This window comes from Peromyscus eremicus, chromosome 5, assembly GCF_949786415.1.
Source record: "Peromyscus eremicus chromosome 5, PerEre_H2_v1, whole genome shotgun sequence".
Lineage (NCBI taxonomy): Eukaryota > Metazoa > Chordata > Mammalia > Rodentia > Cricetidae > Peromyscus > Peromyscus eremicus.
This window is the reverse complement of record NC_081420.1, coordinates 42,806,561-42,821,896: the sequence shown is the minus strand read 5'-3', so window position 1 is coordinate 42,821,896 and position 15,336 is coordinate 42,806,561. Positions and strand designations below refer to the sequence as shown.

Sequence of the window (15,336 nt, the reverse complement as noted above, 5' to 3'; positions counted from 1 at the left end):
TTAATAAGTGTATGTTTGTAACCTATTGATATGTAAAGAAAATTTAAACCCATAGGCTCATGAAGTCAAACCTTTCTGAAAGGTTTTATTCAAACTAAATTCCTAGTTTTGAGAGAGATCGAGAAAACACATTTTTACTTGTCTTTTTAAACCTAAGTACCACTTGAATTGTAACCACTTTCAAGAATTTTACTGTTTAAATCAAGTAACCACTTTCAACTGATACATATTAAGGTCCTATTTATAATGTTTCTACTTGCTTTGAAAGTGTTTTTTATACAGTGACTCAGGCTTAATTTTGCTTTTAGAATTTTGCAGCTTTGTCTATTATTTCGGTGTTCTAGATCTTTGTTGTTAGACTCCCTTTAATAAGTGACTAGAGCGCGTTGTTGTTACAGTTCTTAGAATATGACAGTGTTGACTTCCTCTGAGACCCAGTGTTTTGCTACCGTGGTTTAAGTAACTGAAAAGGTGTCCTGTGAGAAAGACTACGAGAATCAGGGACTCTCAAGCACAGAGGAGGTGTGCCCTAACCGTTGTTTCTGTGTCACTTATCAAAGCGGGGGAGAAGGGAGCAATGCCTTCCCCATTCCATGTAACAGGAAGTGTTTCTCTCCACTGCCAGGCATGCAGGAGGCCTCAATGAAGCTCACCGAGTCACTTCACGAAGTCTACGAGCCAGATTGGTATGGACGGGAAGATGTGAAGATGGTTGGTGAGGTAAGAGCAGGGTGGCAGCTCACAGGAGTCCTAGAGTGGCTTCCCGAAGGCTTCCACTGCTCATCCCACCTCCCTTCCCCACTTCAGGGCATTAATCACAAAGCAAGACTAGACACTCAGAAAGCAGCCTGGAGTTCTGCTGCCTAAGTCATCTCCCACTTGTAGTGTGAGGGGAAGTTGATTCCAAAAACAATTCCAAAACCTTTGAGAAGGTTTGGGTTAAAGATTGCTTTTCTTCAAACTAACAATAATAGCTCTTTTCCATTACATAACACAGGTTGTAACAGATGTTTTGGGGGGAGCCTTTTATAGGTGTGGTTTTTATGCAGTAGTTCACCCTTTCATTCCTGTCTCCCTTTTAACCAACCTTCTTGGTATGCAGAAGCGAAAGCTCAGAAGACTGCCCATCCTCCATAGCACAGTTAGTCCCATTCACTAAAATCAACTGAACATCATGGCATCTTTGGACTTAGAAATACCCTCATATCTGAAGACTATAGCTCTGGGTTGCCTGGCCTGCAGGAAGTGAGCAAGTGGGTGTCACTACTCTGTGGAAAGTGGAGTGGAACAGACAGCCAGAATGGCTGTGTGACCTCAGGTAGTTCCTTTGTCTTCATGGGATTCATTCCCATGTACAAGATGGGAATAATAATTGTACTAACTGAAAACACATTTGAAGTCTTTGTGTTCAGGAACCCTAGTCAGTGTTCAGAGCATGTTGTGGTCACTGATGATGTTGTGGTCACTGATGTTGTGGTCATTGATGTTGTGGTCACTGATGTTGTGGTCAATGAAGACAGACTACTGTCTTCCACACAAGCTCTCTATTGAAACGAAGAGCAATTGTTTGTCATATCGTCACTTTAGGTGAGTCAACAGTTCCTCGAGGAACAGGAGATCTGAGTTAGAAGACACAGCCAAAGCCCAGGGGACAGTTAATTCTATGAGCTGCACATCTTTACAGCCTTGGGAAAGGGGTTCACAGAGTCTCCGACTGCTGCCTGATGTTGGCCTTTGTGATCTCATTAGAACTGAAACAAGAGTGCATCTATCCATGAGAAATGCTGTTGTTGGATATACTCCCTCTTCTCAAATCTTTCAGGATGTGAATTTGGCAAAATTGTTCCTACGCACCATTTTCTAATGCAATTATCAAGTGTTTTTTTTTAATCATCTTACATTTTTCAGTATAAAAACACCATATTTCAACAGCATGTTGTTAAATGCTTATCTCACTTTGTACATTTCTGACTAATAATATATTCTCAAAACTCATCATGAACAGGGAAAATTCAAAGAATAATGGAAAAGTGTATTTTTTTAAACTGTTTGGTCTAATGGCTCAGGCTTCTAGCTTTTTTTTTTTTCATTTTTCTTTCTTAAGAAATTTTCTACTCACTCCACATGTATCCACAGATCCCCCCTCCTCCCTCCACCCACCCCCAGCCCTCTTCCCAAGCCACCGTGTATCCCCATATCTCCCAAATGGAGGTCTCCCATGGGGAGTCAGCAGAGCCCAGCACACTGAGCCTAGGCAGGTCCAAGCCCCTTCCCACTGCACCAAGGCTGTGCAAGGTGTCACACCACAGGCACCGGATTCCAGAAGCCTGCCCATAGACCAGGGACAGATCCTGATACCCCTGCCTGGGTGCCCCCCAAACAGTTCGAGCCAAACAACCGTCTTCCATATCCAGAGGGCCTAGTCCACTCCCATGGGGGCTCCACAGCCACCAGTCCACAGTTCATGGGCTTCCACTAGTGTGGCTGGTCATCTTTGCACATCCTCCCATCATGATCTCAACGTCCCTTGCCTGCAGTATCTCTCCTCTCTCTCATCAATTGGATTCTCAGAGCTCAGCCTGGTGCCTGGCCGTGGATCACTGCATCTGTCTCCATCAGTCACTGGACAAAGGCTCTATGACGACAACTAGGTTATTTGCTAGGCTGGTCACCAGAGTAGACCGGTCCGGGCACCCTCTGGACCACTGCCAGCAGACCAAGGTGGGGTCAACCTTGTGGATTCCTGAGAGCCTCCCCAGTACCCTGCCTCTTCCTATTCCCATGATGTCCTCATCTGTCATGGCATCTTCCTCCCTGCCCTCCCATTCTGTCCCTGTTCCAGCTTGACCCTCCCATTTTCCTATGTTCTCATCTCACATTCCTAGCCCTCTGCCATCCCCCACACCCAGTCCACTCATGCAACTATGTTCATATCAGCATTATTCGTAATAGCAAGAACCTGGAAACAATCTAAATGCCCCTCAACTGAAGAATGGATAAAGAAAATATGGAACATATACACAATGGAATTACAGCAGTAAAAAACAATGATATCATGAAATTTGCAGGCAAATGGATGGTACTAGAAAATATCATCCTGAGTGAGGTAACCCAGACTCAGAAGGACAAACATAGTATGTACTCACTCATAAGTGGATACTAAATGTGAGGGAAGGGATGGCCAGACAGCAACCCACAACTCCAGAGAGGCTAGCTAACAGGGAAAGACGCTAGGAGGGACACATGGATGACCCCGTGAAAGAGAAGTGGATGAGAAAAGTGTATTCTTGTCCTTCAAACATTACATGATTCCATTTTTTCTGTGGCAATGCCAGTATTGACACTGATTCTTTAATGAAATGGCTGTAATACTGCAGGGGTCCCTGTGGATTCTAGGATATTTGGACCCTCAGTTCCATGTGCAAACATTATCCTTTGGATAAGAAAGCAATTGATCATTACATGTTCAGAGTCTCTACTCACCACCAATGATGAGCCCTTTTCATTCAGTGGATTTAAATCACTTTATTTGCATAAGATTCTTCAGTTGGGCATTATAATAACTAGGATTAGTTTTTGATGTGCTAAAAAGGAAACAAAATGCAAATCAAGCTTCATTTGTTTATTTTGGAAATGATCTCATGTAGCCTAAACTGGATTCAAACTTACTGTGTAGCTGAGGCTAGCCTTGATCTTCTCATCTCTATTTCCCAAGTTCAGTGATTATAGGTGTGAACCATTATATCCAGCTTTAAATTTGTTTTTTGTTTGTTTGTTTGTTTGTTTGTTTGTTTTTGGTTTTTCAAGACAGGGTTTCTCTGTGTAGCTTTGCGCCTTTCTTGGAACTCACTTGGTAGCCCAGGCTGGCCTCGAACTCACAGAGATCCGCCTGGCTCTGCCTCCCGAGTGCTGGGATTAAAGGCGTGTGCCATCACCGCCTGGCTTAAATTTGTTTTTTTAACAAGATCAAGAATTACCACTCATTGATGGTGAGGGTAATGTACCCTCCTCCGCTACCCCTGCCACCTGTGGTGGACCCACCCTCTTACTAGCTGCAGCACTCAGGAAAGTGGGCCCTGTGTCTTGCCTGGGCAACAAAGAAGAGCTGGCCCTGATGGTCCAGGTGTGTGAGAGCCAACCTTGAGGGTGTGAAAGCAGAACTGGCCCTGCCCCTTGATTATTGCTGCAAGGTGTGAACGAGCCAGGGCAACGCTGGTGGTGAGGACAGGGGAGATGTGGTAGACTGTCCAACCCTGCAACTACCCAGGCTCAGAACCAGGGTTATGTTGGTCCACCCCAACATCCACCCCTTCTGTGATCTGAGGGTGCATGTGAAGGGGCCAGTCTGGTCCTGTAGACCTAAAGCTGCAGGATCTCCATGACACAGGACAACAGCAGGATATCCAAGAGGAGTCCCAGTGAGGGCCCGACATTGATAGTGTAGCAGACACTAGAAATATCGGACCAGACCAGTGACAATTTGCAATGAACACTTGGAAGTAAAGATGTATGGACAAAAGGGTTTAGTGCATGACTCACCGTGTCACACTGCAGCTTCCATGATGAGATTTCTTTCTTTCTTTTTTTCTTTTCTTTTTTCTTTTTTTCTCTTAAATTTTGTTTTATTTGCAAGGGCAGAGGGCAGATACAAAGGAACAAGAAAATGAATAGGATTGAGATGCATGATGTGAAAGACACAAAGAATAAATAAAAAGAAAGTTTAAAGAAAAAAAGATTTACTACTCACATAAACTTGGAAGTGACAGCCCAGACATGGCATGTTAGGTTGACAAATACCAGACATCTTTTTCTTTTTCTTTTTCCAATCCACTGAAAACCTCTAACTGGTAAAAGTATCCCAGTACGACAGATTTTTCATTCTATAAATGAGGTTTCAGCCATGTTTTGTTGTTTGTTTCTGTCTGGGTTGGCTCTAGTTTGATCAATGCTGCAGATAAATTCGCTGTCTCACAGGAGTTCTTCTCAATCTTTTAGCTCCACTGTCCGTCCACTGGGACTTGGGAACCTGTTAAAGCATCCCCACTCTTCAGTAATTCAGAATCAGATATGGATTTTAAACAAACCATGCTCTTAGCTTGTGTTGTTAACTACAACAGACTACAACATTGGCATCCTAATTAGCTCATACTGCATCTTCTCATATCTCAGGAAGTATTGCTTCCCAAATTTTATGGTTTTAGATATTTTAAAAGTTTAGTGAAATGTGTCTGAGATTACTGAGTCACAGTCTATTTTTCTTTTAGAAATGTGATGTGCTGTGGGAAGATTTCCATCAAAAACTAGTAGATGGGTCCTTGCTGACACTGGACACCTACCTGGGCCAATTTCCTGACATAAAGGTATTTCACTCTCTGTGTGTGAAGGAAATAATTGAATGGTCTCATGTAGTTCTTGAAACCAGGGCAACAGAGGAGAATTAAAAGTTCTCAAACTGAAATGAAAGACATTTGTAACTTTTCATTTATTCAAGCATAGGTTTTTATTCTATTCCTATTATCATGAAATAAAATCCAGCTACAGAAATCAAAGTGTCTCTCTTAGTGAACGCTTCAATGTTTCTTTCTTTGCTAAAGTCTTTTCAAGCCTGTAGATACTTTAGATCAGAAGCCAAACGTACAAAAAATCCAATGATATTCAAACTTTGTGGGGTGATTTTCATTAGAATAAATGGTCACAGAGAATGGAGAAACTAACTAACTGTAAATGTGAAGAGAAATCTGATATCTCACTATTTACTGTTAATTTTACATGTAGTGACAGTGTAACTGGGCATTTTTTTTTCTGTATTTTAGGTGTATTTGCCTTAGGATGTCCAACAGACATGCAGCATTAGCCTTTTTGCTTCTGTATTCAAGATGGAGTCAGGGCACATTGACTTTCTAGTAGTGTGAGGAGGCTATGAACCAGTACCTGTGGGCCTCTGGAGCATTTCCTTGCACAAATCCACCATGACCCAACCTTCTCTATAGTTGTGAACAAATATCAGGAAACTGCCTGTAAGAAATGCACTGGCCTTGTCTGCACAGTGAAATGAAACAGCTTCACTAAAACAGAATGCAGGTCGAGAACTAGCTTTTCTGCTCCCACAGGGTATGAATAAGAACTGGCTAAAATGTAAAGAACAGTTTCGGCTTCCTGGAGTACTGGGCAAGAACTTAATTGGATCTCTCCAATCATATTCTTCTGGGTGGCTATGTGTCAAGTAAACAAATCTGAATGATAGATTCCCATTGTTAACATATCACCAGTGATTTCTTCCCTGTGTTTTCATTTGCTTTGAGTTTTGGTGCTGATGTCTGCACATTAGATGTAGTCACCTGTCAGCAGACACTGGAATCTAGAAGGCAGCTACTAGAATTTATTGGTTCTTATGTTTCAGAATAAGAGATTTGATGAGGGACACAGAATGTTTATTGAGAAATATAGCACCTCCAGGCAAGGCAGTGACCAGAGATCTGGGAAAGGTTAGAAGCTCAATGGTGTTGCTTTCAGGCATGCTGGGAACTATACTATTTCATGTCATTCTTGGTTCTGGAGAGTTTCTTATCCCCACTCTGTCTTTGATTTCTGATGTGCTCATGTTGATCGTCTCCTCTTGGCCAGACCCTCATAGTCATCCCGGTCAGATTCCAAGAAACCTGTCAGTCTTTCTGTAGTACAGCCCACTTCCTGTTCTTTTTAAAATAAACATCATAAAAACCCTTGCAAATAAATAAAAATACCACGTACCCAAATTAGCCAGACCCAAAGTCTATACAACTTCATGTACTTATGTACATAAAAACTGGCATTTGAAATGGAAGCTGTCAAGCTCCACATTAGATTTCACACTTTCAATACTGAATACGTTTTATGCACATATCTGATAAGTATTTTGAATCCCCAGTAATAGGTTTGTCCACTGATACAATAAGCCAAATCAACCTGAATTAATAAGACCAGATCACTCCTGGATGATCTCCAGGGAAGGAAGGAAAAGAAATTCCATGGCAGGTCTATGGACTGGAGCTTAAATATCCTGTAGGCATTGTCTTGAGCAGCTCTGGGGAGGAGCCATGGATTGGTGGGCTTTCTGAAAGGGGCAGGGTTTGGAGAGGGAGAAGGGGGGCTGAGATGGAGCTTCCAATGGAACAATATCCACCACCCAGTCCATCTGCTCTTTGAAATCTCCAATTATCTAGAGAGAGCTGGGTCCCATCAGTGCTGAGACCAAAGCCAGTTCCATAGGCAGTCTCTGAAAGTGGGACCATTGCACACTTGTTGAACATTTTTCTTCTGAGGAGGAGTCTGGACTTTTAAGAAGCTTTGTTTGCATTGAACTCAGAGAAACAGCAATGGTGTCCAATTCTGTTCAAGATTCAAACGTCATCCAAGATCGACTTGGCTCCTCAGTGTGTTGAGTAGTTAGTATCCCAATAACTTTTCAAGAAAAAGCCAGTCTACGAATACCATGCAAAAGTCCATTGTCACATAGGAGCTCTGAGAGTCTCTACTCAGGTAAGAGCTGGGGGTGAAGGCAAGGCAGCCACACACCCTGGGCTGTGCCAGGCAGTGGAACTACTCCAAGTAGCCACACACTTGTTGAGTGTCTTTCAGCCAAGGCTTTTCTTTGCACTTGCTGCTTAGGTAAAAGCCTTTCAACTAATTTCTGTTTTCCAGCAGAGAATTGATTTGTAGTTTGAATCAGGGTATCCAGGGAAGAAACAGAAACCAGGTTTTATTCCTTCATCTTCTGATATTATCTCTGTTGCCTGATAGTTTAATCTCCATAAAATCAGGATCTGAAAGTTAGAAGAGGATAAAGAAAACAGTATTCTCCTACCTGAAAACTTAAATCAGCTTGCAGCTTCTCTGGTTCTGTTGTGTTATTGTAGTGTGACTTAACTAAGTAAGGCTGGGTAGACAACTGAAAGGCACTTGACTTTCAGAAGGAAAATATCGAGTTCAATATTACCCAGAGGCAGTTATTTTATTGCCTATGTTTCCTAAAAGTATATAATTACAAAGCAAACATGCACAGAATTACAGGGTTGAAACAAAATCAGAATCGATTATACTGGCTGCTCATTTCCTTATTTGAAATCAACATGATATAACACCTGGTGGAACTGTTACCTAAGGAGCCTCTTTCTTGAGGCTCATCATTGATTCACATCGGAGTGTGATCCTTCAGTTGCAGCATATCTAGGGCTTGGGAATAGCAGGATTAAGAGCTTCTTCATACTACGCTGAAGGCAAATGCATGTTAAGGTTTACATGTGTCATGTAAAAAGGCTGAGTCAGTCTCTTCTCCCTTTAATGCATGTTAAGGTTTACATGTGTCATGTAAAGAGGCTGAATCAGTCTCTTCTTCCTTTAGCCTTAACTCTCAAGATACATTGACACAATTATCAGCCAAGGCAGAGGATTGGAAAACTGTGCAGCATGACAAATAGTCAAGGGAATATCGTGGATACCTCAGGAAAGAGATAATTTGGAGTGGGGACAATAGGTATATTTAATTTTTTTCTGTGTGTGAAAACGGATTTAAATTTTACATATACTCAATGAGTGCAGCTTAGGAAGTAGGAGCAAACTCCCTAAGGTCATAAAATGAAGGTTGGTGAATACGTAATGAAGGGGTTATTGATGGAAAGGAGCACTATGAGTAAGATTAACTAAGTGGAAAGGTTCCAAAGCACAGAACAAAACTGACTTCCTTGACTCCCATTGAAATCAACAGGCCGTATGCATTTAAAACCTCAGGCAAATTCCCAAACATTTACTGTAGCCTATCACAGAGAACTGTGAAGTACCATTCATGAGGATGATGTTTGACATTTGAGCTGTGACTGGCAGGGCACTCTGTGTTATGGTTCCCATTGTGCAGCGCCGACATCTAAAAATCAACATTATAATAAAAACCCACATGTCACCAACCCAGGCAGGCTTACAGCTGTGAACAATTATTATAAAATGTAGTTTAGATTCTAAGTTGGCAGTCATGCATGAGCGACTAAGTGTATATTGACTTCAGTGTGCCAAAATAAATTCCAAATTGAGGTTGTTAGAGAATTTTTAAAAGTGTAACAAATTATTTTCTAAGCTACAGAAATTTAGAGCAGTGAGGAATTTTGAGAAATTTTAATTAAATTTATTATTGCTTAACATTTATTACTATTAAATTGACTTATTTAATTAAGTTTACTATTGGGTACTTAATTAGAATTGTGTTGTATGAAAAAGTTAATCTGAGGTAACTCTGTTCTTATGAAGCTTTCTTTAATTAATTAATGTATTTATTGCTTCAAACTCCCAAAATGTCATACAGGAAAGGAAATAAGATTGATTTGTTGTTCCAGCACAAAACCGTATGTGTCGAATGAGTGACAGATCTTAAAATATTCACTTCCATCCTAGTAAGCTACCCTCTGTGAGAGCCTTGTCAGTTCCACAGGGAAATGTCTCATAAGATTTACTTCACTTATTTTTTTGAACAAAACCAAATTACCAGTGGACTCTTCCACCTCATTCCAAAGCATGGCAGTAACTGCATTTCAGCTCTTTTCAAAGACCAATTCAATCTTCAATAGCTCAATATTTGCTATTTGGAAGATATTAAAGATGTCCCTAGGGCAGAGGCACATCTGTGTGGAAGAGCTCTGGGGATGCTGAATGATACATAAGCTTCTGCCCCTAAGAAGGAAACAGTCAGGTGCTTGTTAAAAACGGTGAGCTTTGTCACCTTTCTGGCCCAAGAGGTCCATTGGTCCTGTTGAAGGGATTCGCTCTACCATGCCTGGGCTAGCTCAGTGACTATCTTAAAGCCACTCTGGATGTGTCCTGAAGCATTTCATTGCCATTTGGAAGTAGTAAAAACAGAAAAATATCATTGGAATGAAAATTAAGATCCGAAGCTGCTCAGTTTGAATGACCTTCTGAACCTACCTGTCACCAGTGTCGGCAGGCTGTGGAGAAGTTGTGCTGAGTGGCAGGAATAATTAGTGGAGTCTGTGGAGACATTGGAAGAGGCATTAACAGAGCCCCAGGAACAGGGTAGGGTTGACAGGAAGGCAGGCAGGAGAGAGCTCAGAAGGTGCAAATTGGAGGAAGGCAGTCTTCGGCAGCTGCTCACCTTGCGCTCACACACCTGAGAGTCAGCTGCCTGTTTGAGTGCTGCTTCTCTTGCCTGTCTACTCCTGGTGTCGGCTGGTGGAGTGAATTTCTGATTTAATTCCTGTTAGGTTCAGGCATGGTGAATAGTTCTAGGCAAGTTACAGGTTAATCTCATGCAACTCCAAATTCTCTATTAGTGAAATGGAAATAACCCTTACCATATCTATATGATTCTTTAGTGGTTACTGTATTATGTAAAACCATAAATATATTATTGATATCGTTTCCCCTCTTGTTAGTATATCCCATTTCAAAGGTTTTCTGATGTCTTCCCATAAAATGGTGTTTATTTTTAGACCAGCTGGGCATAGACAGTTGCAGAGACATGTAATGCATGACTGCCAAATCTTCTCTTGGGCTAATTAAGTCGGAATCTAAGTCTGGATCTCAGCATCCCATGTATTTTACCCTACAGGCCTTTTGGTTCCACCTCTTTAACTAAACATTTTAGTGACTATTGCACACTTATAAATATACATTTTCAACTGTCCTACTTAACTCCACACAGTTTATACTACTTAGCACATCATCTTCAAGGCTCATGATGTACTCCAGTCCTCTTCATTCGTGCTAGGATTTATTGGTATTCCCTCTGCATGTGTCGTAAGCTCCATAAGACATTGCTTCTGCTTTGCTGCTGTTATTGTTGGCTTGAATGGGTAGTGATGCTTTCATACAATTCAAAATAAAGGCAGTTGTATATATTTGCCTTGATGTTTTCCCTTTATATGACTCACTGCATCATGCAGTTCCGTTTATGATGTTAAAAGTATTATGTTGGGTATATATGCTATTATATTATGAATTCCCTATTTTTGTTTGTCTGAAATTGATTTTCCTCCACCTTTATTTCTGGAAGTTGTTTTTACTGGATGTAGTCTGACTTGAGAGATTTATTTTTCATAACTTATTTTTAAGTACTTTACATCTAGTCTATTATTTTGTGACTTGTATGGTTTGTAAAGTTTAGTTTGCTGTAGTTTTTACAGTCATATTATACTTTCACTGTTTTTAAATTACATTTTATCTTAGCATACAAAATAATGTGTTCCATCCTCTCATTTTCATACACATACATTATTATGTTTTGTTCATGTTCAGTTACTTTTCTCTGCCTATGTTTTTCATTATTATTGATTTTAAATAGTCTGACCATGACCGGCCTGAGTGTCCACAGGTCAGTATTTTCCCCTTTTAGGTTTCTCAGATCTGTACTTCTGTTACTGAGCACTTAGGTTCATAAACCTGATCCCAGTTTCCCTGTGTTTTAAAACAAATGAGGGAGCTGAAATTGACAAAAGAAAATGGATTCATGTACAGTTTGGCCATCCCTGTAAATAGGAGACAGGCTTCGGTCTTTTCTGAGGTGGTGGTAAAATCCTTGTGACACAAAACCCAGGAAGTATATATAAGCTCATTGAATTGTGGGGTAAGATGCTGGAACTGTGTGAAATCTCTTCCTAAAGCCATTTCCTCCTGCGGCTAGTGCTAGGGCTTTAGCTCTCCCTCCTCATGCATGGTATTTGGGGGAATTTTTCATTCTTTGGAGTCCATTGTCTCAATAGTTTGACAACTGAAGGAGAGGGGCACAGACTCTGTCTTAGGGTATCACTTTCCCTGCCAGAGCTTCAGCAGAGAATTCTGTCTCTCAGTCTCTCTGTGTGTCTGTGTGTGCGTGTGCGTGTGCGTGTGCGTGTGTGTGTGTCTTTCTCTCTCTCTCTCTCTCTCTCTCTCTCTCTCTCTCTCTCTCTCTCTCTCTCTCACACTCTGCCCCCAACTCAATCTTGAAAGAAATACCTAGGTGGAATACAAATAAGAGCTAAAATTAGGGCTGGGTGGTGGTGCACGCCTTTAATCCCAGCACTCAGAAGGCAGAGGCAGAGACAGGAAGATCTCTGATTTCAAGGCCAGCCCAGTCTACAGAGCGAGTTCTAGGACAGCCAGGGGTACACAGAGAAACCTTTTCTGGGAAAATCAAAGCAAATAAACAAACAAAAAAGCTAAAGCTAGAGGATATTCAGCTAATGTAAGGTTAATGTAAATTTATATCTTGAAGCTCAGTTTTTAGTTGTCCCTGTTGCTGGACTGTGACTTTTCCTGGATGATCTGACTTCATGATAGAGAAGTGGCAGGCAGGACATAGCACTGAGTTTAAGTGATGAGAGGCCTGGGAAGAAAGGTCTCAGGCTAGAGTCTACTGCTGCATCTCAGGTGGACACAACACCTGCTGTTTTGCTCTTGCTGGGAACTCATTTCTCCAGGTCATTTATGTTTTTTTCTCTCAAGTTTTGGGGTGGATGCTTTTCTGTATCTTTCTCTCTTGTAAGTTCACCTTTATGTAAAGCCTTCTGTGGTTCCTGCTAAATGCACAGACTTCCTAATTGAAAGAAGTGAGATTGTCTGCTCCCCTTCGGTAAGAGAATATCAACAGAGGAGATTGTATTTGTCAGAATTCTATAGAGAAACAGAACAGAGAGAACAAATATATGTTAATGGAGCATTGGTTAGATTACTGTACATGACATGCTTTGGGTTTTCTACCAACTGCTGTCTTCATACTGGAGAGGCTAAGATACCACAGATCTGGATTCCTGGGCAGGCCCAGTCTGTCACAGAAGGCCTGGGAAATTCCTAGGGAGCCACTGGTCCCCAGTCCATGTCCCAAGGCCAAAGAAGCTGGGTTCTGATGTTAACAATGAATGGCAGCAGTGATTGCAGCAACAGGGTACATTAACTAGTCAGAAAGTAAACAGGGTAGATGAAGGTGCCAACACAATGTGAAAGTAAGCAGGCAAAGAACAAAACTTTTCTCCTTGTTCCTCCTGTTAATATTCTGACAGGCCCCTTGAAATCCCACCACTTGGCACCTCCCTGAGTCCTGACATAAAAGCCTCGTTTTAAGGATTCAAAACCCCTCTGCTCTCTGCTTCCTCTCTCTCTCTCTTCCACCAGTCCCTTCCTCCCTGCCATAAGGTGCGCACACCTCCACTTTTCTTTCTTCTCTTCTCTTCTCTTCTCTTCTCTTCTCTTCTCTTCTCTTCTCTTCTCTTCTCTTCTCTTCTCTTCCCTTCCCTTCCCTTCCCTTCCCTTCCCTTCCCTTCTTCCCGTCTCTTCTCTTCTCTTCTCTTCTCTTCTCTTCTCTTCTCTTCTCTTCTCTTCTCTTCTCTCCTCTCCTCCTCTCCTCTCCTCTCCTCTCCTCTCCTCTCCTCTCCTCTCCTCTCCTCTCCTCTCTTCTCTTCTCTTCTCTTCTCTTCTCTTCTCTTCTCTTCCTCTCTCTCCTTTTTGTCTTTCTGTCTCTTTATCTCTATATTATAATAAACTCTTTCTGCGTGGATGCAGCACGGGGTTTGTAAATGAATGTCCACCATCACTGCCGATGCCATGTCTGCATGGTGTGTCTCACCTGCCCGCCGCTGCATCTGCCCAGCATGCCAGCATGTTTTCCCTCATGTGTGGGACTTCCTGGTCTGGCCAGCTGAGGGGTCCCCCATGTACATATATCATAACATCTCCTTTTATCTGAGTTGTCCCCAAAAGATGCAGGCCATGTTTAGCCTGGGTCTTGCAACTTCAAATAACCTGATGAAAAAATTTTTTTTTCTTACAGGCAGGAACAGAAGCTTATTTTTTTAATTGATCCCAGATCCAATCAAGTTTAATTGATTCTATATCCAACCAAGATTAACCATGATGGACATCTAAAAAATTATAAAAAAGAATCATTAAACAAATCAGAGATTTAGCAGCTTACAAGACAATATAGTTATCTCCATTGCACACAGAATTTTAGAGATAATAGTGGTTGAGGGGCTAGGAAGACGGACCAGTGAAGTCTTGTTGTGCAAACATGAGAGTCTAAGTTTGGATCCCCAATGCTCAAGTAAGAAACTGTGTAAGGCAGCAGATACCTGAAATCCTAGATGGCCATCAACTAAATCTGTGAGCTCTAGATCCAGTGAGAGACCCTGTCTCAAAAATTAAGGTGGAGAACAATGGAAGATGATACCTGATTCTAACCTCTGGCCTCCACATACATGTGTGCACCTGCACATATCTGCAAACACATGTAAATATATACACTTGCATACAGATACACACACACACACACACACACACACACACACAAATAGTTATTGAAAGGTCTCAGATGGGGTTCAAGAGGGTCACAGACAAATCGTTAGAGAGTGAAGACTACTAAAAGAGCTATTAACAGCATGGATAGAAAGACAAATAGACAACAGCATGGTGGGGGCTCTAAGGAGAATCCAGACACGAAATACAGACAACATGGCAGGGTATGTGAAGAGAGGAATCTAAAGCTCATGTAGCAGAAGTAGGAGTAGAAGTAGAAGTAGGAGTCTCTCTATACATTTCTGAAGATGGGTGTGGTTTCCCAAAATAAGCTAAGGGTGCTAGGAATGCACCGAGCTGTCGCCCCTGCCCCAAGTTCTCTTTTTCAACTCTGTTTACCTCTTTAGGTTTCAACATGGATAACTTATTATAGTGGACTGGCTGTTATGGTAGCAAGCAATGACTAAATTCACTCATTAGTCAAGAATAGGGAGACTAGTTTGCTGTGGGATGGTCTGTACGTCAAATGTGTTGCTGATTGGTTGGTAAATAAAACACTGATTGGCCAGTAGTCAGGCAGGAGGAAGTGTAGGCAGGACAAGGAGGAGAATAAAGCTGGGAAGTGGAAGGCTGAGTTGGAGACACTGCCAGCTGCCACGATGAGAAACAGCATGTGAAGTTGCCGGTAAGCCACGAGGCATGTGGCAAGGTATAGATTTATAGAAATGGATTAATTTAAGCTGTAAGAACAGTTAGCAAGAAGCCTGCCACGGCCGTACAGTTTGTAAGCAATATAAGTCTCTGTGTTTACTTGGTTGGGTCTGAGCAGCTGTGGGACTGGCAGGTGAGAGATATTTGTCCTGACTGTGGGCCAGGCAGGAAAACTCTAGCTACAGTAGTTCATAGAGAACACAGTAAGAGGGCAGCAGGGTAGTTATTCAGCAGAGCCCAACTTGAAGCACAAGGGCCTTAAGCAATGGAGGTCTCCATCCTGGAGAAGTCCTTTCCTGTGTAGGTTGAGTTTCTTTATGGGAAGCTTCCTGCAAAGTAACATGTTCCATATGAGGGAGAACAGTCCACACTGGCTGC

General features: G+C 41.9%; 1 protein-coding gene and 1 long non-coding RNA gene across 3 annotated transcripts in view; one reads left to right on the top strand and one right to left on the bottom strand.

The window, feature by feature from the left end:
- Amph (amphiphysin) overlaps positions 1 to 15,336 on the top strand; it is a 198,510-nt gene that overhangs the window by 118,093 nt on the left and 65,081 nt on the right. For both annotated transcript variants that reach the window (XM_059263370.1, XM_059263369.1), the window contains exons 4-5: positions 626 to 720; positions 5,265 to 5,360. In XM_059263370.1, coding sequence (XP_059119353.1) covers positions 626 to 720; positions 5,265 to 5,360 — 191 coding nt within the window. The remainder of the gene's footprint in view (positions 1 to 625; positions 721 to 5,264; positions 5,361 to 15,336) is intronic.
- Positions 4,819 to 11,803, bottom strand: LOC131911387 (uncharacterized). The gene is made up of 3 exons (XR_009379356.1): positions 10,136 to 11,803; positions 9,949 to 10,011; positions 4,819 to 5,026 (listed from the first exon to the last, which is right to left on the bottom strand). It is a non-coding gene; the product is annotated as an uncharacterized LOC131911387 (long non-coding RNA).